The sequence below is a fragment of the Xenopus tropicalis genome, chromosome 8, assembly GCF_000004195.4.
Source record: "Xenopus tropicalis strain Nigerian chromosome 8, UCB_Xtro_10.0, whole genome shotgun sequence".
Classification (NCBI taxonomy): domain Eukaryota; kingdom Metazoa; phylum Chordata; class Amphibia; order Anura; family Pipidae; genus Xenopus; species Xenopus tropicalis.
This window is the reverse complement of record NC_030684.2, coordinates 67,968,082-67,982,604: the sequence shown is the minus strand read 5'-3', so window position 1 is coordinate 67,982,604 and position 14,523 is coordinate 67,968,082. Positions and strand designations below refer to the sequence as shown.

The 14,523-nt window shown below is 37.6% G+C and overlaps 1 protein-coding gene across 1 annotated transcript in view; it reads left to right on the top strand.

Moving 5' to 3' along the window:
- gpc4 (glypican 4) overlaps positions 1–14,523 on the top strand; it is a 67,764-nt gene that overhangs the window by 28,907 nt on the left and 24,334 nt on the right. The window contains exon 2 of the mRNA XM_002932588.5: positions 8,030–8,188. Coding sequence (XP_002932634.1) covers positions 8,030–8,188 — 159 coding nt within the window. The remainder of the gene's footprint in view (positions 1–8,029; positions 8,189–14,523) is intronic.

Genomic DNA, 14,523 nt, shown 5'->3' with positions numbered 1-14,523 from the left:
TTAGAATGATAACCAAGCTTAAAGCATTTTTTTGTTTTCCTCTATAACTGAGCTTAAAGCCATGAGAACATTATTTCATTTCAGCTAGTTTGTGTGGAGACATAACATTATATTATCAGAGTTCAATTTATTTACAAACTATCTGTTTGTTCCTGGATATAATGTCCTTATTTACTTGTGTTTGCAATGGGGAAAGGTGTTGCTGACATTTCTTTGTTTATGCATGAGGTACAGTTGGTACAGTTGAGTGTATGAGCGACAGATGGGCTTGTGGGTTGAGATAATGGACTAACGCTGTCTGGTTAAAGAGATGAATGGTTTATTGTCTTGTCAAGTAAATAGAGAATAAAGCCAGGTCACTTAGATGTGAAGGGCTCTCAGTTCACGTGTAATGTGGAACCTCCAGACAAATCAACCTCTATCACTTATACTGGTGCCACTTCCTGTCTATGCAGTGCAGGCTGTGCTTTGTACTGGGAAGCTAGCCTCGTGCCCTTGCAGAGCTGTGCTATGTTGTCGTCTGCTTTAGTAACACCCTGTTATTAATGAGGGAACTTACTGTGCTTTCTGCAGTGGCTGATGAACTCTTAAGTGCTGACAAAGTAACATACAGTAGCAATTGGACCCCAGATACATTCCTTTGAGATTGGTATCCCCAGAATTTGTGTGTTCAATCTTGATGTGCTCTGTATTCTTGTGAGAAGAGAAAATGTTCTCTGGGTTTGTCATCACTAATAAAGCACTTAGTATACATGGCGATCTCTCTAACAGTGGAGGGTGCTTTATTGCTGATATTATTATAAGTTACTCTGAGCAGTGCAGATTGTATTCTGTGCTGTATAAGAAGCCTTGTGAAAACCACAACATTCTTCTGCATATGACTTGCTAAAGCACACGATGTGCCATAAATTTTGTAGTCAGCTTTGGTCATCTTCCAAGACACTGAAACTACCCTTAAATCCTGACTAGTTTCTTCCATCTCTCCGTTGTCCATGATAACAAGGCTCAACAAATATCATGCTAAAAAAGTCAGATAACCATACAATAATGGCAGAAAATTTCCATGCCCCAGCAGGAGCTTAATTTCCTATCGCTTTCTTGGACCCTTGAACATTTGTATCATTTTTTTTTTCTTTTAACAACAGCAACCAATAGCAGATTATAACACAGTAGGCTGCACGTGGCATTCATTTCTGAAATAATTCAAATCCAAAAGAGCAAAATACAAATGAGAATTGTGCCTTATAACCTACTGTAAAACATAATGTGCACTTTATAATTGCCTACGTTTATGCTAGCTATATAAAATTTTGTTGTGTTAATTACATAGGTTCATATAATTGTTATGAAAATAGGTCAGTTCCTACCAATAACACGTAAATGACATGTATAAGCATGCGTTATAATGTTCCAAGATCAAAGACTTCCCATGTTTTTATACAGAATGTTGTATTAACTGTTTGTTTGCGAATGTTCCAGCTGTGATACAGACTAAAGTGAATATTGTTGACTGTTCCATTCTCAGTTGATTACATTGTAGTTTAGCAACATCTCTCCTGTTAATAAGATCTATGGTGTTCTGGAACCTTTCACCACTACACATATTTAGTTTAATGCTTACAGATATATAATGCACAGCAAATGATACTATAAGCAAAAAGGTAAGCAATAAAAAGTTCAGTTGAATTTTGCTGTACATTACTAAAGATGTTGAAGAAGGGATTAAATATATTGTTATACAAATATACAGTAGGAACTGCCTTCTGCCATCACAAACGGGAATGGTTTATTTGTTCTTTTTTGGATTATTTTTGCCCCTGTCTGCAGCATCCTACATAAATATTCTTTTGCTTTGAACTCGGCACCTACTGTCGCTGTGTTTATGTACATTAAGGGAGGATTCTATAGCACATCAAGCAAATCAACAAACATTCAAACTCTCCTGGAGTTTAGACCATCTGTATATTTAATTTTCTACTATGAAAACAGTCCCATTATCTTTTTATCTGTTCCCTGTAACATTTAATTAAATTTATGAAACACAGCGTCACTGTGCCTTGTATTTGTCTATAATGGTTTTTAGGCAAGGCAGGTTATTAAATAATATGCCCCGTGGTATCAAACATGCCATATATGCTGTGCTCCTTCAGAGCTGTCAGGCTGCCAAATTAAAGGAAACTGGATTATCAGGTGTAGAAGTGTGGGTTGGTTTTAAACTATATTTATGATGCCAGGTAGGCAAAATCTGTCGTCATACAGAAATTTGTTTAAGGTACTAGGGAAAAAACAGTTGGATGGACACGTCTTTTTAATATTAATGTCAAACAAGCAGCTTTGTCAGTGTTTGTTGCTTTTCTCAACCCCTTGGTGTGAGAGTATCATAAGGCTAATGGCCCACGGAACATTTCTTTGGTGCTGCCATTTATCTGTAAAAACCTGCAATGCTACTGTCTGACACATCATTATTTTTTGAGTGAAAAGTGCGATGTGTAATGGCCAAAAAGTGGCAAAGAAGAGCATTTGTGGCAAGCTCTGCCTGTCACCATATCCTTTGCATTCAATAACGTTATAAGTGGCTTTTAGACTGATGCTGTCTTCTGTCTGATGCGCTATTAGCCTAAAAAATTAGCTGTTAGTGAAAGTCAGCAGTGTAGTTCTTTTGTAGTTTGTATTTGCCCACATTTGATAACCAGATATAGCTGTAGCACAATTTATTGTTTTTTTTGCCTCAGGGTCATATTAGATTTATTTTGTTTTTAGAATAAGTGAACTTTTGTTTTTTCATTACTCTAGATTGCCCCCAAAATAACACACTAGACTAGGAAGTAGCAGAGAGACCTGAAGTTGAGCTTCTTGCGATACAGGATCTGCATGTAAATGAGTGCAGGGAGAAAGGGATATTATTCTGTGTGCTTTATAGGGTATTTTTAGGGTTTTTTTTAGCCTTTAAGTTTCATGTAGAGGATTATAATTGTGTGATAGTTCATATTTTTTTATTTTTTTGTCGGTTTTGATTTATTTAGGTCTTTGTTTAGCAGTTCTTCAGTTGGGAATTTCAGCAGCCTGGTGATTGGGTTCAGTTTACCCTAGCAATCAGTAAGTTGTTCGAAAGAGTAACTGGAAGATGGATATGAAAGGCCCTGTTTCTAATACAATATTGCAATTAAATTGTTTCAAGAATTTTCTTTCAGAGGATCTATTTTCAAGTAGGCTTCTCACATGCCCGATCCACAAATATGTAGGAGAGCTATTTATATTATATCAGAGGGTCACCTGCATGTAATCTGACCATGATTCATGTTGCAATAAGTCCCCACTGGGTCACATTCATGACTGACTTACATGAGGTGGGAACTATGCAACACCAATGCATGTACTTAAAATAAGAATCTACATACATGTATATTTAAAATAATAATACTGTATTAATAATATATTAAAAACTATTGAGAGGAAAAATTATAATGAACACAATAGTGACATTTTCTGTTTAATTCCACATTCCACTTACAAGCTTAATTTTTTAATCAAATAAGTATATCATTGCAAAATAATTGCAGCGTTACTTTTGCTGAATAGTGGGGGACCCCCCCCCCCATATTTGAGCTTTGAACCAAAGTAACTGCAAGAAACTTTAGAATAATTTCCTTTGAGGAACATTTTGTTTCCAATAATTTTCTTGCATTTTGTAGAAGTACTATTTGTGGTAAGTGTGTGAATGGCTTCTAATGATCCCTCTTAATGCTGACTTGGGACAGTGCTCTTCCTAAAGTGTTTGTTCTGGCACCCTACTAACAAAATATGGATGATACAGCATTAAGAAAAGGGTGTTGCTGCTAATGTCCAGCTGACATATCACTTTATTAAACACGGATTCAGCCAAGACATACATCCCGCTTGTTGAGTAGTTTTATTATTACAGTGCTTTGAAAATAATCTGTCTGATGGTTTTTAATGTTTTCGAAGTTGGCTTTCCCAAATGCGGATTTCTTAATCTAGAAGAACACACGCGATCGTGTTACTGACCAGCAAGGGGAACATTTCCCAAAGACTCAAGTTTCTATGAACAGTGCCATTTTGTATCTTGACAGTTATTATTGTAATTACCTTAACACCCATGGGAAATTGACTGGACCGACCGTGCTGTTCTTGTAAAAGAAAGTTGTTTGTCGGGAGTTGCTTTAAGCCGCATCTCATCATTCGTTCGGAAAATCATGTTCTTTTTGCACAATCAGACAGCTGTGAGATCAGGTTTACTCTGATTCTTCGGGAACCGGGTCAGATGTCTGCAGAACAATGCTTACAAGTATCACTTATTCATGGAGACAAATTGCATTTTATTGTACATTAGATTTTTTTTTTCCCCTTGCAACGTTTGGCAATTATGCAAAATTAATTATACATAATAAAATTTAACACAGCATTTATTTTGCCTTGTTTTTTTCTAGAGGTTATTTTAGTGTATGTTTCAGTGTAATGTTCAGCAGCAGCAATAATTCTCTTAAGAATAAGGAGTTAAATAAATTCCTTCACCTGCATAACGAGTTACATTAATTGCTAGCCTCTGGCAGCCTTGCTGAAACCTAGGGATAATCTGATATATGCAGCATTTTTCCTGCTATGGTCTTATTTAATAAAGAATCCATCTTCTGATAGTGGGCGCATATTTGCCATCAGCCTTAAAGCCTTAAAGGGGATCTTACCAAAAAAAAAGTAAATAAATAAATCTTAGCATGTTTGTATTTTACATTTTATTTTCTATTTTTAGTGACTTCTAAGCTGTTAGAAGTCTGCAATTTTCGACTGCTAATACTCGTCTTTTTAGCTCAACAGGCGATGGATGCATTTGCGTGAGAGAATTTGTAACTATATTTTAATATAATTAAGCTAGTCTCCCTAAACCTCCATTATTCTCAATCTGTGTGTGCTAGGAATAATTGTAGAAAGCAAAAGGCATATTGTTCACCAATGCTATATTTCCCATAGAAAGTTGTATACATTTTTATATATATATTAACTTTATGTTGGTGTTTAAACATTTAGGTTCAAACTGGAAAATACTGGGGTCCCTACGGCTCCCTTGGCTTTACTTTCTATTTGCTGTTGCTAAAGAGATGCCCATGTCCTAGGATAAGCAGAGAGGGATGAGTAATGCTTACATGTAAGGGCCATAGCCCATGGGGAGATTAGTCCCATGGTTAAATCTTGGCTACAACGGGCAACTAATCTCCCCGAAATGCCTTTCCACCGGCCAGGCCTGGACTGGGATCCAAAATAGGCCCTGGCATTTTAAATACTCAAAGGTCAAAATGGCCCCCCACCTGTCAATAAATAGCGACTTTATCTTTTCTTACAGCAGCCCCTCTGTCATTTGCCAGAATTTGCAGATTGCCAGACCAGGCCTGCCACTAGCAATTATGTGAATTGCTGGTAGGAAGGCACACGTGTAGCTTCATAAAGTGGTGCGAAGTTTCCTGCAGGAGGAGACTTTGCACGACTTTGACAAAAATGAATCAACGTGTATGCCTTCCCACCGAAAATGCACTTTATTGCCGGTGGGAATGAATTTTGGGGAAATTTGTCACCTACGGTAGCAGAGACTGAGCATGGGTGACTAATCTTCCCATGGGTATAGCCCTAAGAGGTTGTAATGTGGATCGATGCCTCTCCAGCAACAGTAAAGCTCTCCATAAGATCTGGTATCTTTTTTTCGAGGTTGACAAATAAGCAAACTGTTGACAAATATGACGATTGGAACCAACAGTACATTCTATGTAATATATCACTTTATTTTGCATAAAACTTAAGCATGGTTACAGTCAGATACTATACAGGATTGGTCCGTTTATGGCCAACTTTACATTCCAGTTTGTTGTTGAGGTGTCTCTTTCAGTATTACACTCATAGGCTTGGCACCTCTCCATTTTACATTTTTATCATTTTCCCAGGTACTTTTTTTTTTTTGGTGTGTGGATTGGGGTTTTACAACCTTTATTGTGACTTTCATAATGGATTACACTTGGGGGGGTGGGTTATCAATTCTTTTTAATGGGCAATAGTTCACAGAAAATACTTTCCATGGAAAATTTGCATTTTTAGGGTGATTTAAATTACAATTACAAAATATTATAGTCTCTAAAAAAGAACATTCCTGCCTGGCTATGTACAGTGAATCTACCAGTTGTGAGCACAAAAGACCCTTTGATAGCCTTGAACAGCTGAGTGAGGCTTGGAGGCTTATGCCCCAAACCAAGAGACATGACTGAAAAATGTGCTTGCTGTCTTTTATTGGATGAACCTTTGCCCCCGACCCTGTAGTTCTGGATCTGTCTGCAGTTAACTTACAGACATTCTTTGAAAGAGTTCATTTGATTGTCTCTCTTCTGCCCCATTTTTCTCCATTTCATTCTTGCTGCGCATATGAGAACCAATAACACACATTAACCTATTTGCCTCTCAAATAAATATTTTATTGTCTTATTTTCTTTTACACTGTCCGTAATTGGGCTGTCCAACTGGAGGCTCAACATGGCCCTTATAGGGTTTTTTTTATTGCCCCCAGTCTGCTGAAGGAGTTAAGTTTTTGGGGGTTTTTTGTCTTTATTTTGCATGACATCATCTAATATAAGTTAAGATAAATTGTTAGCCCATTACAGTTGGTTTTATTATCGTAAGACAGTGACCCCCAACCGGTGGATCGGGGGCAACATGTTACTCCCCAAACCCTTGGATGTTGCTCTCAGTGCCCCCAAACCAGGTAGTTATTTTTGAATTCCTGACTTGGTGGCAAGTTTTGGTTGAATTAAAAAAAGATTTACTACCAAAAAAAGCCTCCTGTAAGCTGTTAGTGTGCATAGACACTGCCTAATAGCCAATCTTAGCCTTTATTTGGTACCTCCATGAACTTTGATGATGCTATTGCTGTCTTTTTGCAATTGATTTTTTTTATATGCTTTTTATACCACTCAGTACTTTGTGGCAGAGGCTAAAAAACAGACGAGAGGACCCTAATAAAAACATTTGCAATACAATTTCTCTCTTTAGTCCCATTATTTGCCTGGCTAAACACAAGCCAACATTTGTGATTTCCAACATATTGGCACATTGATAGCTAGAATTTTTGTACCAGTTGAGGAAACTGTGGCATCTGAGGTAAACTTTCATCTTGTTTCCTAATGCCTGGTGATCCGTGCTTGCAATACATTTTTGTTGTTGTTTAGGTGAGTTTTACTTGCCGAACAGCTTAAATTATAGACATACAGCTACCTATGAGAAGAAAGCTTTAAATACAAATTGGACTAATTTGCATCAATAACATAAGAAAAAGTAACGATAGTAAGAGCTGATAGAGTATTCTGAATTAATATGTGCTTATATTGAAGTAGGATGAAAGTTTCTAATGAATATGCACCTTATGTAGCAATATATTTGTACTTTCTTCTAATCCCGAAAGATAACTTTTCTCATTTCCTAACAGTGCATTGAAAGTTCTTGTGTATTACAACAACTTCCATGTGTGGTCTCAAATTCCTAAGAATGCCCTTACTGCTGAGAATAGTTTTAAAAGATACAGTGGAAAAAAAGAAATAAATCAAATACCCAATAGAGCAGAAATGTATCTCGGATGCACTGATAAATCGCTTAAGCCCATCTTGCTTAGTTAAGCATGCTAGCCCTGCTTTGGTTTATTTGCCCAAAAGGCTTGTGAAGAATTCATTATTTGGCATCCATCAAAATTCCGCAATGGATACATCCATGTTATATTATTAGTCTGTAGTTTAAACAGTGTTACCAGACACCCAGCAGATAAAGAATTGGAATTTTCCAAGATTCTAAAGGTAAAATATACATTATTTAAAAATATTTGTTTATTTTTATATAAATGTATTTTATAAGATTTCTTGCAAATGCTTTCTTCACTACTACTCTTAATATACTGTGAAATTGTAATTGCAGCACTGCATAGCACAATTGGCATAGTTATAACTGTAAGCTGGGCTAAATGTAACAATCCTTTTTTGCCTTTTAGGTGACCACCTGAAAGTCTGCTCCCAGAGACATACTTGCTGCTCCCTAGCAATGGAGGAAAAATACAGCCAACAGAGTAAACATGACTTCAAGGTTGCAGTTATCGAACCATGTAATAACATGCAACATATTTTTGCCTCCAGATTCAACAAGTTTGATGGTAAGGTTGTTTTTACTTTAATATTTCTGTTGCTGCTTTGCAAACCTTTTTCTGTAAAGCTACACATGTATGCAGCAATTACACTTGCAGCCTCTTACAGGGTAGGGTTGTCACATGGCCAGTAATTCACTGGGACCAGGGCCAGGATTACAAATTTGCTGGCAGTATTATTGCTGGTCCCCCATTGTTCCACCCCTAACTTAACCCAAAGCAGCTTACCTGACAGCCCTATACAAGATCAACTCTCTCGCTATTTCTGTCCCTTACTCACTCACTCTGTGAATCAGCATACGTTATAGCATTCCTTCAAATGCATGTAGATTGTTTGCTTTGAAACCAAAATCTTATTCTTAATGGAATCTTATTCTTAATGGAAAACAAAACATATGGCTAATTACAATACACACTAAGATGGCTGCTCAATTTCAGATCTTCCAAGTAATTCCATACACTGCATTTAAACAGTTCTGGCTGCTTCTAATACTCTGTCAAGCTATTTGTTACCTCCATCTTAGTAGACAAAATTAAATGTGCAGTGCAATGTCATATCATTAATTTAATTAAAAATAATTTATTGTACTCTTAGGTAACCCATTAGCAGTTTTTTCAGTTTTAAGGATAAGCTCAATATAGGTCTAGACCGGTGTCATTTGTAGTTTGACTGTAGATTACTTATGTGCTGATTCAGGATTTTCTTGTGTTTCTTTTTCCCTTAAGTTTTGCCTTCACACCCTTATTTTACGAGTCATTACATGTATGAAAAACAGCTGTATGTGGGTATTGGCCTAGAATAATAATTGACTCTTCCCTTGCCATTTCTCAGCATGGACGAAATCCAACAAAAAAATTCATTTAAAAAAAAAAAAAAAAAAAAAAAAGCATATTTGAGATATTCCCCTATTTAACAGTAAGCCTATTTTTTAAGTTCCCTTTAGAATTTGCATAGGCAGGTAATCTTTTTTTCTTATGGAGACCAGGGATCTCCAAATTTTTTTTTACTTGTAAGCCACACTCAGATGTAAAGAGTTGGTGAGCCACACAAGCATTAAAAAAAATTATTTAGATGCCAAATAAGGACTGTGTGCTTCTTTCCACCCTTTGAGAACATGGTGTGTTGCATTAGCTTTATGGTTGCTTCTCAGCTGGAGAAAACTTCAAGCTCAGACCAGTGTCACACTTCTTCTTGACTGATCTGCTCCCATCTGCCATTTTTTTGTATATGCTCTGATACAAGATCAAACTGTAGGTGCGCACACCATTTTATGCGGGAACACAGAAAGTAGGCATTTTTGTTTTGTGTGAAAATGCCCTTACACGAAGGCACCTGCAACTGTGGCCTTCTGCCTTGCAGGGGACCAGAGCCAGAAGCAGAAAAACAAATTTGTAAAGGTTATCTGAAATGCTCTTTGAGCAAATGTACTCTTAATTGGGATTGTGATCCAATCAACATTTTTTCCAAAGTCTTTAGGGCTCTGGCACAATGAAATCGCATACGCGGCAGTGCGATTTCAGTGAAATCGCGGAAGTTTCCTCTCAAGGCAACGTCCGCGATTTAACTGAAATCGCGCCACCGCGTATGCCATCCCACCGGCGATTTACATTTTCGCCGGTGGGATGGCATTCCGGGGAGATTAGTCGCCCGCCAACAGGAGATTTGTCACGGGCAACTTATCTCCCCGTGTGCCAGAGCCCTTAATGAAAAAGATGCACCTGAAGGCAGAATTTTCCTTAATAAAGGAAGGACCTTCCTTAGCTTCACCCAATAAACTCTTCCACAGCTTTAAATATGTGTGTGTGTGTGTGTTCCAACTGGAACTGAATAAAACCTCACTTCTATATTTCATCTGATGTCTTCGGTGTGAAAATTCCTGTGAGTGCCGTCACTATTTCTGTGTCTACATTTGCAACACTGCACTGGCACCCAGGTAGCATCTTAGTTTTTTGGTGTGCAGGTTAAAGACTGTATACATATACATATATATATACATATACATTTAAAGCTGTGGAAGAGTTTATTGGGTGAAGGAAGGAAGGTCCTTCCTTTATTAAGGAACATTCTGCCTCCTGGTGCACCTTTTTCATATAAATAAAATCTCCTTCTCAAGCTCATGGAAATAGCATAGCTGGAATAGTGTATAATTTGTTAACTTTATTGATTTTTAGGGTTACTGTTTATAAATGACAAAAACCGTATCATTTCTACAATAATCTTGTATTTGTGTTTTGTTGTTTTTTTTTTTTGTTATTATGTTTATAAATGGCACAGTTCATGGACAATAAGTCCTTTTCTTCTTTAGTCCTAGAGAGGTTAAATGAGTAGCCCAGGGCCACAAAGTTGTTGACACAGGAGGCAGCCATCCCAAGGCTTCCTGATTGAGAGTCCAGGAGCTATGCTACATAGCCACACCAGGGCATTTCAGTATTTCTAGGGGCAGAAATAGAAAGGGAAGGGGGGATGGAAAGAGAGGCCGTATCAGGAAACACAACATCACAGTTCTTTGCCTTTGCAACACACAGAAAAGCAGTTATACTGATTTTTGTAGCCCGTTGGAATGCTCTCCCCATCTCATTCTTTTTCCTTCTACTTACACTATACAAACAAATGGTTTTCCTTCCATGCTTCTTTATGCCTATTGCATGGAATGACTTTTACAAGCTTTGTGTTGAGGCACTTTTTTTTTTGTTTGTTTCCAATGGATATCTGGCATCCCGCTTGTGCTTTCATGTGAGGCCTGCTGACCTTTACCCCAGCTGCCACCAGCCCCTAAGTGCCCTTAATTGCTGTTTAACCAAATCTAATTCTGCTCCCAACCAAAGAATGAATTCCTTTTGAAAAGAGTTGATCGTAGTCATAAACCACAAGACATAAAAGGTGGCCGTAAAATAGAAAGGACAGCTGTTTGGAGATTGCTCACTCCAGCAGTAACAGATTATGGTTTTGCCAGCTGGGAGACATTTTTTTATATGCAAGTTTAAAATTAGTTTATCATAATAACTAGGATTTGGGTTTTCATAAATGAGAACCTCTGCGTAACATCCACTGGTATTTTATTCTGTATAACCCACACCCTAAGTTTGGAACTCTGAAGGGAAAAAAAAGGCTTTTAGAGCTTTATTGCTAGATGTGGACCAATTTGTGCTACACACCCATGTTTTGTTATTAATAATTCCTTTTTTGAGGCTTTATTAAGTGTTGTCTTGCCTGCAAATGGAAGTTTGATGATATTAAAGCAATAGATCCCTAGGAACACGACAGCAAAGGTTGATTTTTGCTTTCATTAATGTCGCCATAATGTCTCCAGGAAATTTCAAGAAATGCTGCCTACTCTTGGTCACATGCAATTAGGGTTACTACCTTTTCTGGGAAAAAATACCAGTCTTTTAATTTTGGATCTTTCTGCCCTATTAAAAAATAGCAGCCAATGGGCAACCCTGCATACAGTACTCATCATGTAAATGAATACTCCATGGTTTATTTAGATTCTATTCTCCCACTGGCGATACACTGCATTGGTGACTAATGTGACTAATCTCCCTGTAGGCCAGTGATCCCCAACCAGTGGTTCGTGAGCAACATGTTGCTCCCCAACCCCTTGGATGTTGCTCCCTGTGGCCTCAAAGTAGGTAGTTAGTTTTGAATTTCTGGCAAGGAGGCAAGTTTTAGTTGCATAAAAACCAAGTATAATGCCAAACAGAGCCTCCTGTAGCTGCCAGTCAACATAGGGGTTATTAAGTAGCCAACAACAGCTTTTACTGGCACCTCTAGAAACCATTTCCATACTTGTGTTGCTCCCCAATATTTTTTCCACTTAAATGTGGCTCACGAGTATAAAAGGTTGGGGATCCCTGCTGTAGGCCATGGCCCTTGCACTGCCTAGATATACTGACCTGCCATTTATGCTCAAAGAAGGATATGTAAACTATGGGCATCCTCAATCAGTTATAAGTTCTCTGCTAAATTTCAGTAAAAGTCTCCATATTTCTTAGTCTTTGTTTTTTTTTCCATTATCAAAACCTTCTGAAAATTAAACATGATATTGACCCCAAGGTGCTCATTTTAGGGAGGCAGGGATTAAGTAAGTAGACTATGTAGGGTCCTATTTAGTATGTTAGGGCAGTAGATATCATGTCTGATATTTATTCCTGTCCTTATTATGCACACTCTGCAACATATGGCATCTGTGATTTGCTTGAATCAGCAGTTGATCTTTATCTGAGCAGCTACACATAGACACAGCGCCAGTATAATGCTTCTCTGTCTGAAAAAGTACTGTATCTTGCAACAGCAAGTCCATGCTAAGGTGGCTTATATCAGCTATGACTTTGTTTATGTTGCCCTGTGCAGAAAATTATAACTTGTCCTCTTGGTAAATGGCTGTGCTCAATAGATTTTCAGGGGGTTTGTGTTGATGTGGTGATTTAATGAGTGTAGCTTGTTTGTTGTGCTGCTATAAAACATGTTTTTACTGCACAGCAAAATAATTAAGTAATCCTTGTATGAGTAGACTTTGGTTAGGTTACTCGGATTTAAGGTGTTAATTTATGGAACCAGAATGTCCAGACACAAAAACAAAACAAAAAAAAAAATAGCGTATTTAAAGAGCCACAGCTGAGATATTCTAATTTTAAACAGCATGCACTAAAAGGGAGCCTTGCATTGTAATAACTTGTTACTTTTGTATTGGATTAGCTGTAGATGGATACTGGTACCTTTTTAACAGTTGGTATACCTGTAATTCCCAGGCACTAATAAAAAAAAGACTTTAACAATATATCATTCCACAATACAATGTATACATAATAAACCTGAAAAAAGCATTGCAGACTCTTGATTCACTGGATATGATTCCAAGCGATGATTCCCTTACCGATTCCTTGGCATCCTGGACATGTCACTATATATCAGTGCCTTAAGGTGGCCATACACAGGCAGATTTTAGCTGCTGATTTGTTTCCTTCACACCAATTGGGCAGCTTATCTGCCTGTATATAGGGATCCCCGACAGACCCATCCAACCAATATCTGGTTTGAAATTGGCCAGATGTCAATCAGACAGGTTTGATTTTTCCGTTGGATCAGGGAACACATTGGCTCATTAATGCATTCCTCACTTTGAAGGGTCCTAATCTGTCTGTATTTCAGTCATTTGTCCTGAGGGCCAAACAATCAGATTAGTCAAATATTGGCCAGCTTTAGGCACCAAAGCAAAGGCAAAGAGTGTGTATTTAATGTATTAACAGATGGGTAAAGCAGACATAGCTAGCAAGATGACTGAGTATTATGAGCTTGTTTGGGTGCAAGGGATGATTAGGAGAAAGTGGGGTTTGGAGTAGGAACAGAGGTGTTAGTGTATCTGATCTGAATCTGGAGAATACCAAGTGGAGGTCTGATGTGTTAACGAGTAGGATTTATGACTTTTTGCTGTTGAATGCTTTGTTTGGTTAGGGTGGCCATTCATGGTTACCCACTTAATCAGGAATTAAGTAATCTTAATATGACATCTGTTTCTTTTATCTCAGGGCTTGTAAATATAAGGAACTCATTAGCTACTTGTTCAAAGGAGCTCACATGGAAATCTCCCAACGTATATGGGATTTCTCCTCCCTTTCTTCCTTTTAGTTCTAGCCTGTGTGGCCACAAATCTCTGCACTACAAGCTGGATGAATGCAGCTAGTATCAGATGTCACAGATGGAAGCTGGTCTAGATGTGCATTATTTCTTGTGCTGTTTATAGCGACAATATCCGCTATGTAGCCTTCCAGCTTTTAGAATCTAAGGCCAGCTGACTGGGGAGGGGAGTATAGTAACAGTTGCCGTAGGGCCATAGAGTGACTGTTTCTGTATGAAGCTCAGATTTCTGAAAATATGTACAGTGATATCAATGTTTCAAAGGTTATATGTCTATTAAAATTCACTTCATTTTGGTAATATTTGTGTTAAAAAAAAAAAAAAAAAAATACAAACTGATTTGCTCAAAGCAAACCCACCCATGTACATAATATGTTGTACAGTGCCTTTAGTTTCCAACCAACCCTTCAATCTTTTTTCTAAAAAGATAACTGGTATGCACTCCCATCAAGATTGCACTGTTGTGTCATTGGGTTAATTTTGTGGGACATTGGTCTTATATATATGCAGTATAAGCCAAGCCAGTAATTTAATTTTTACTGCTTTGCTTGATTACTGGATGAGAGACATGCAACAGCAAATTCAGTTTAACGTTGTTTATCCCTTCCTAAAGAACTATGTGACCTACAGAGTGGCTTTGTTTCCTTTTTAAATTGTCCAGAGGTACCGGTGTTACAAAAAAAGTAGAGCTACAAAGTACTGATTT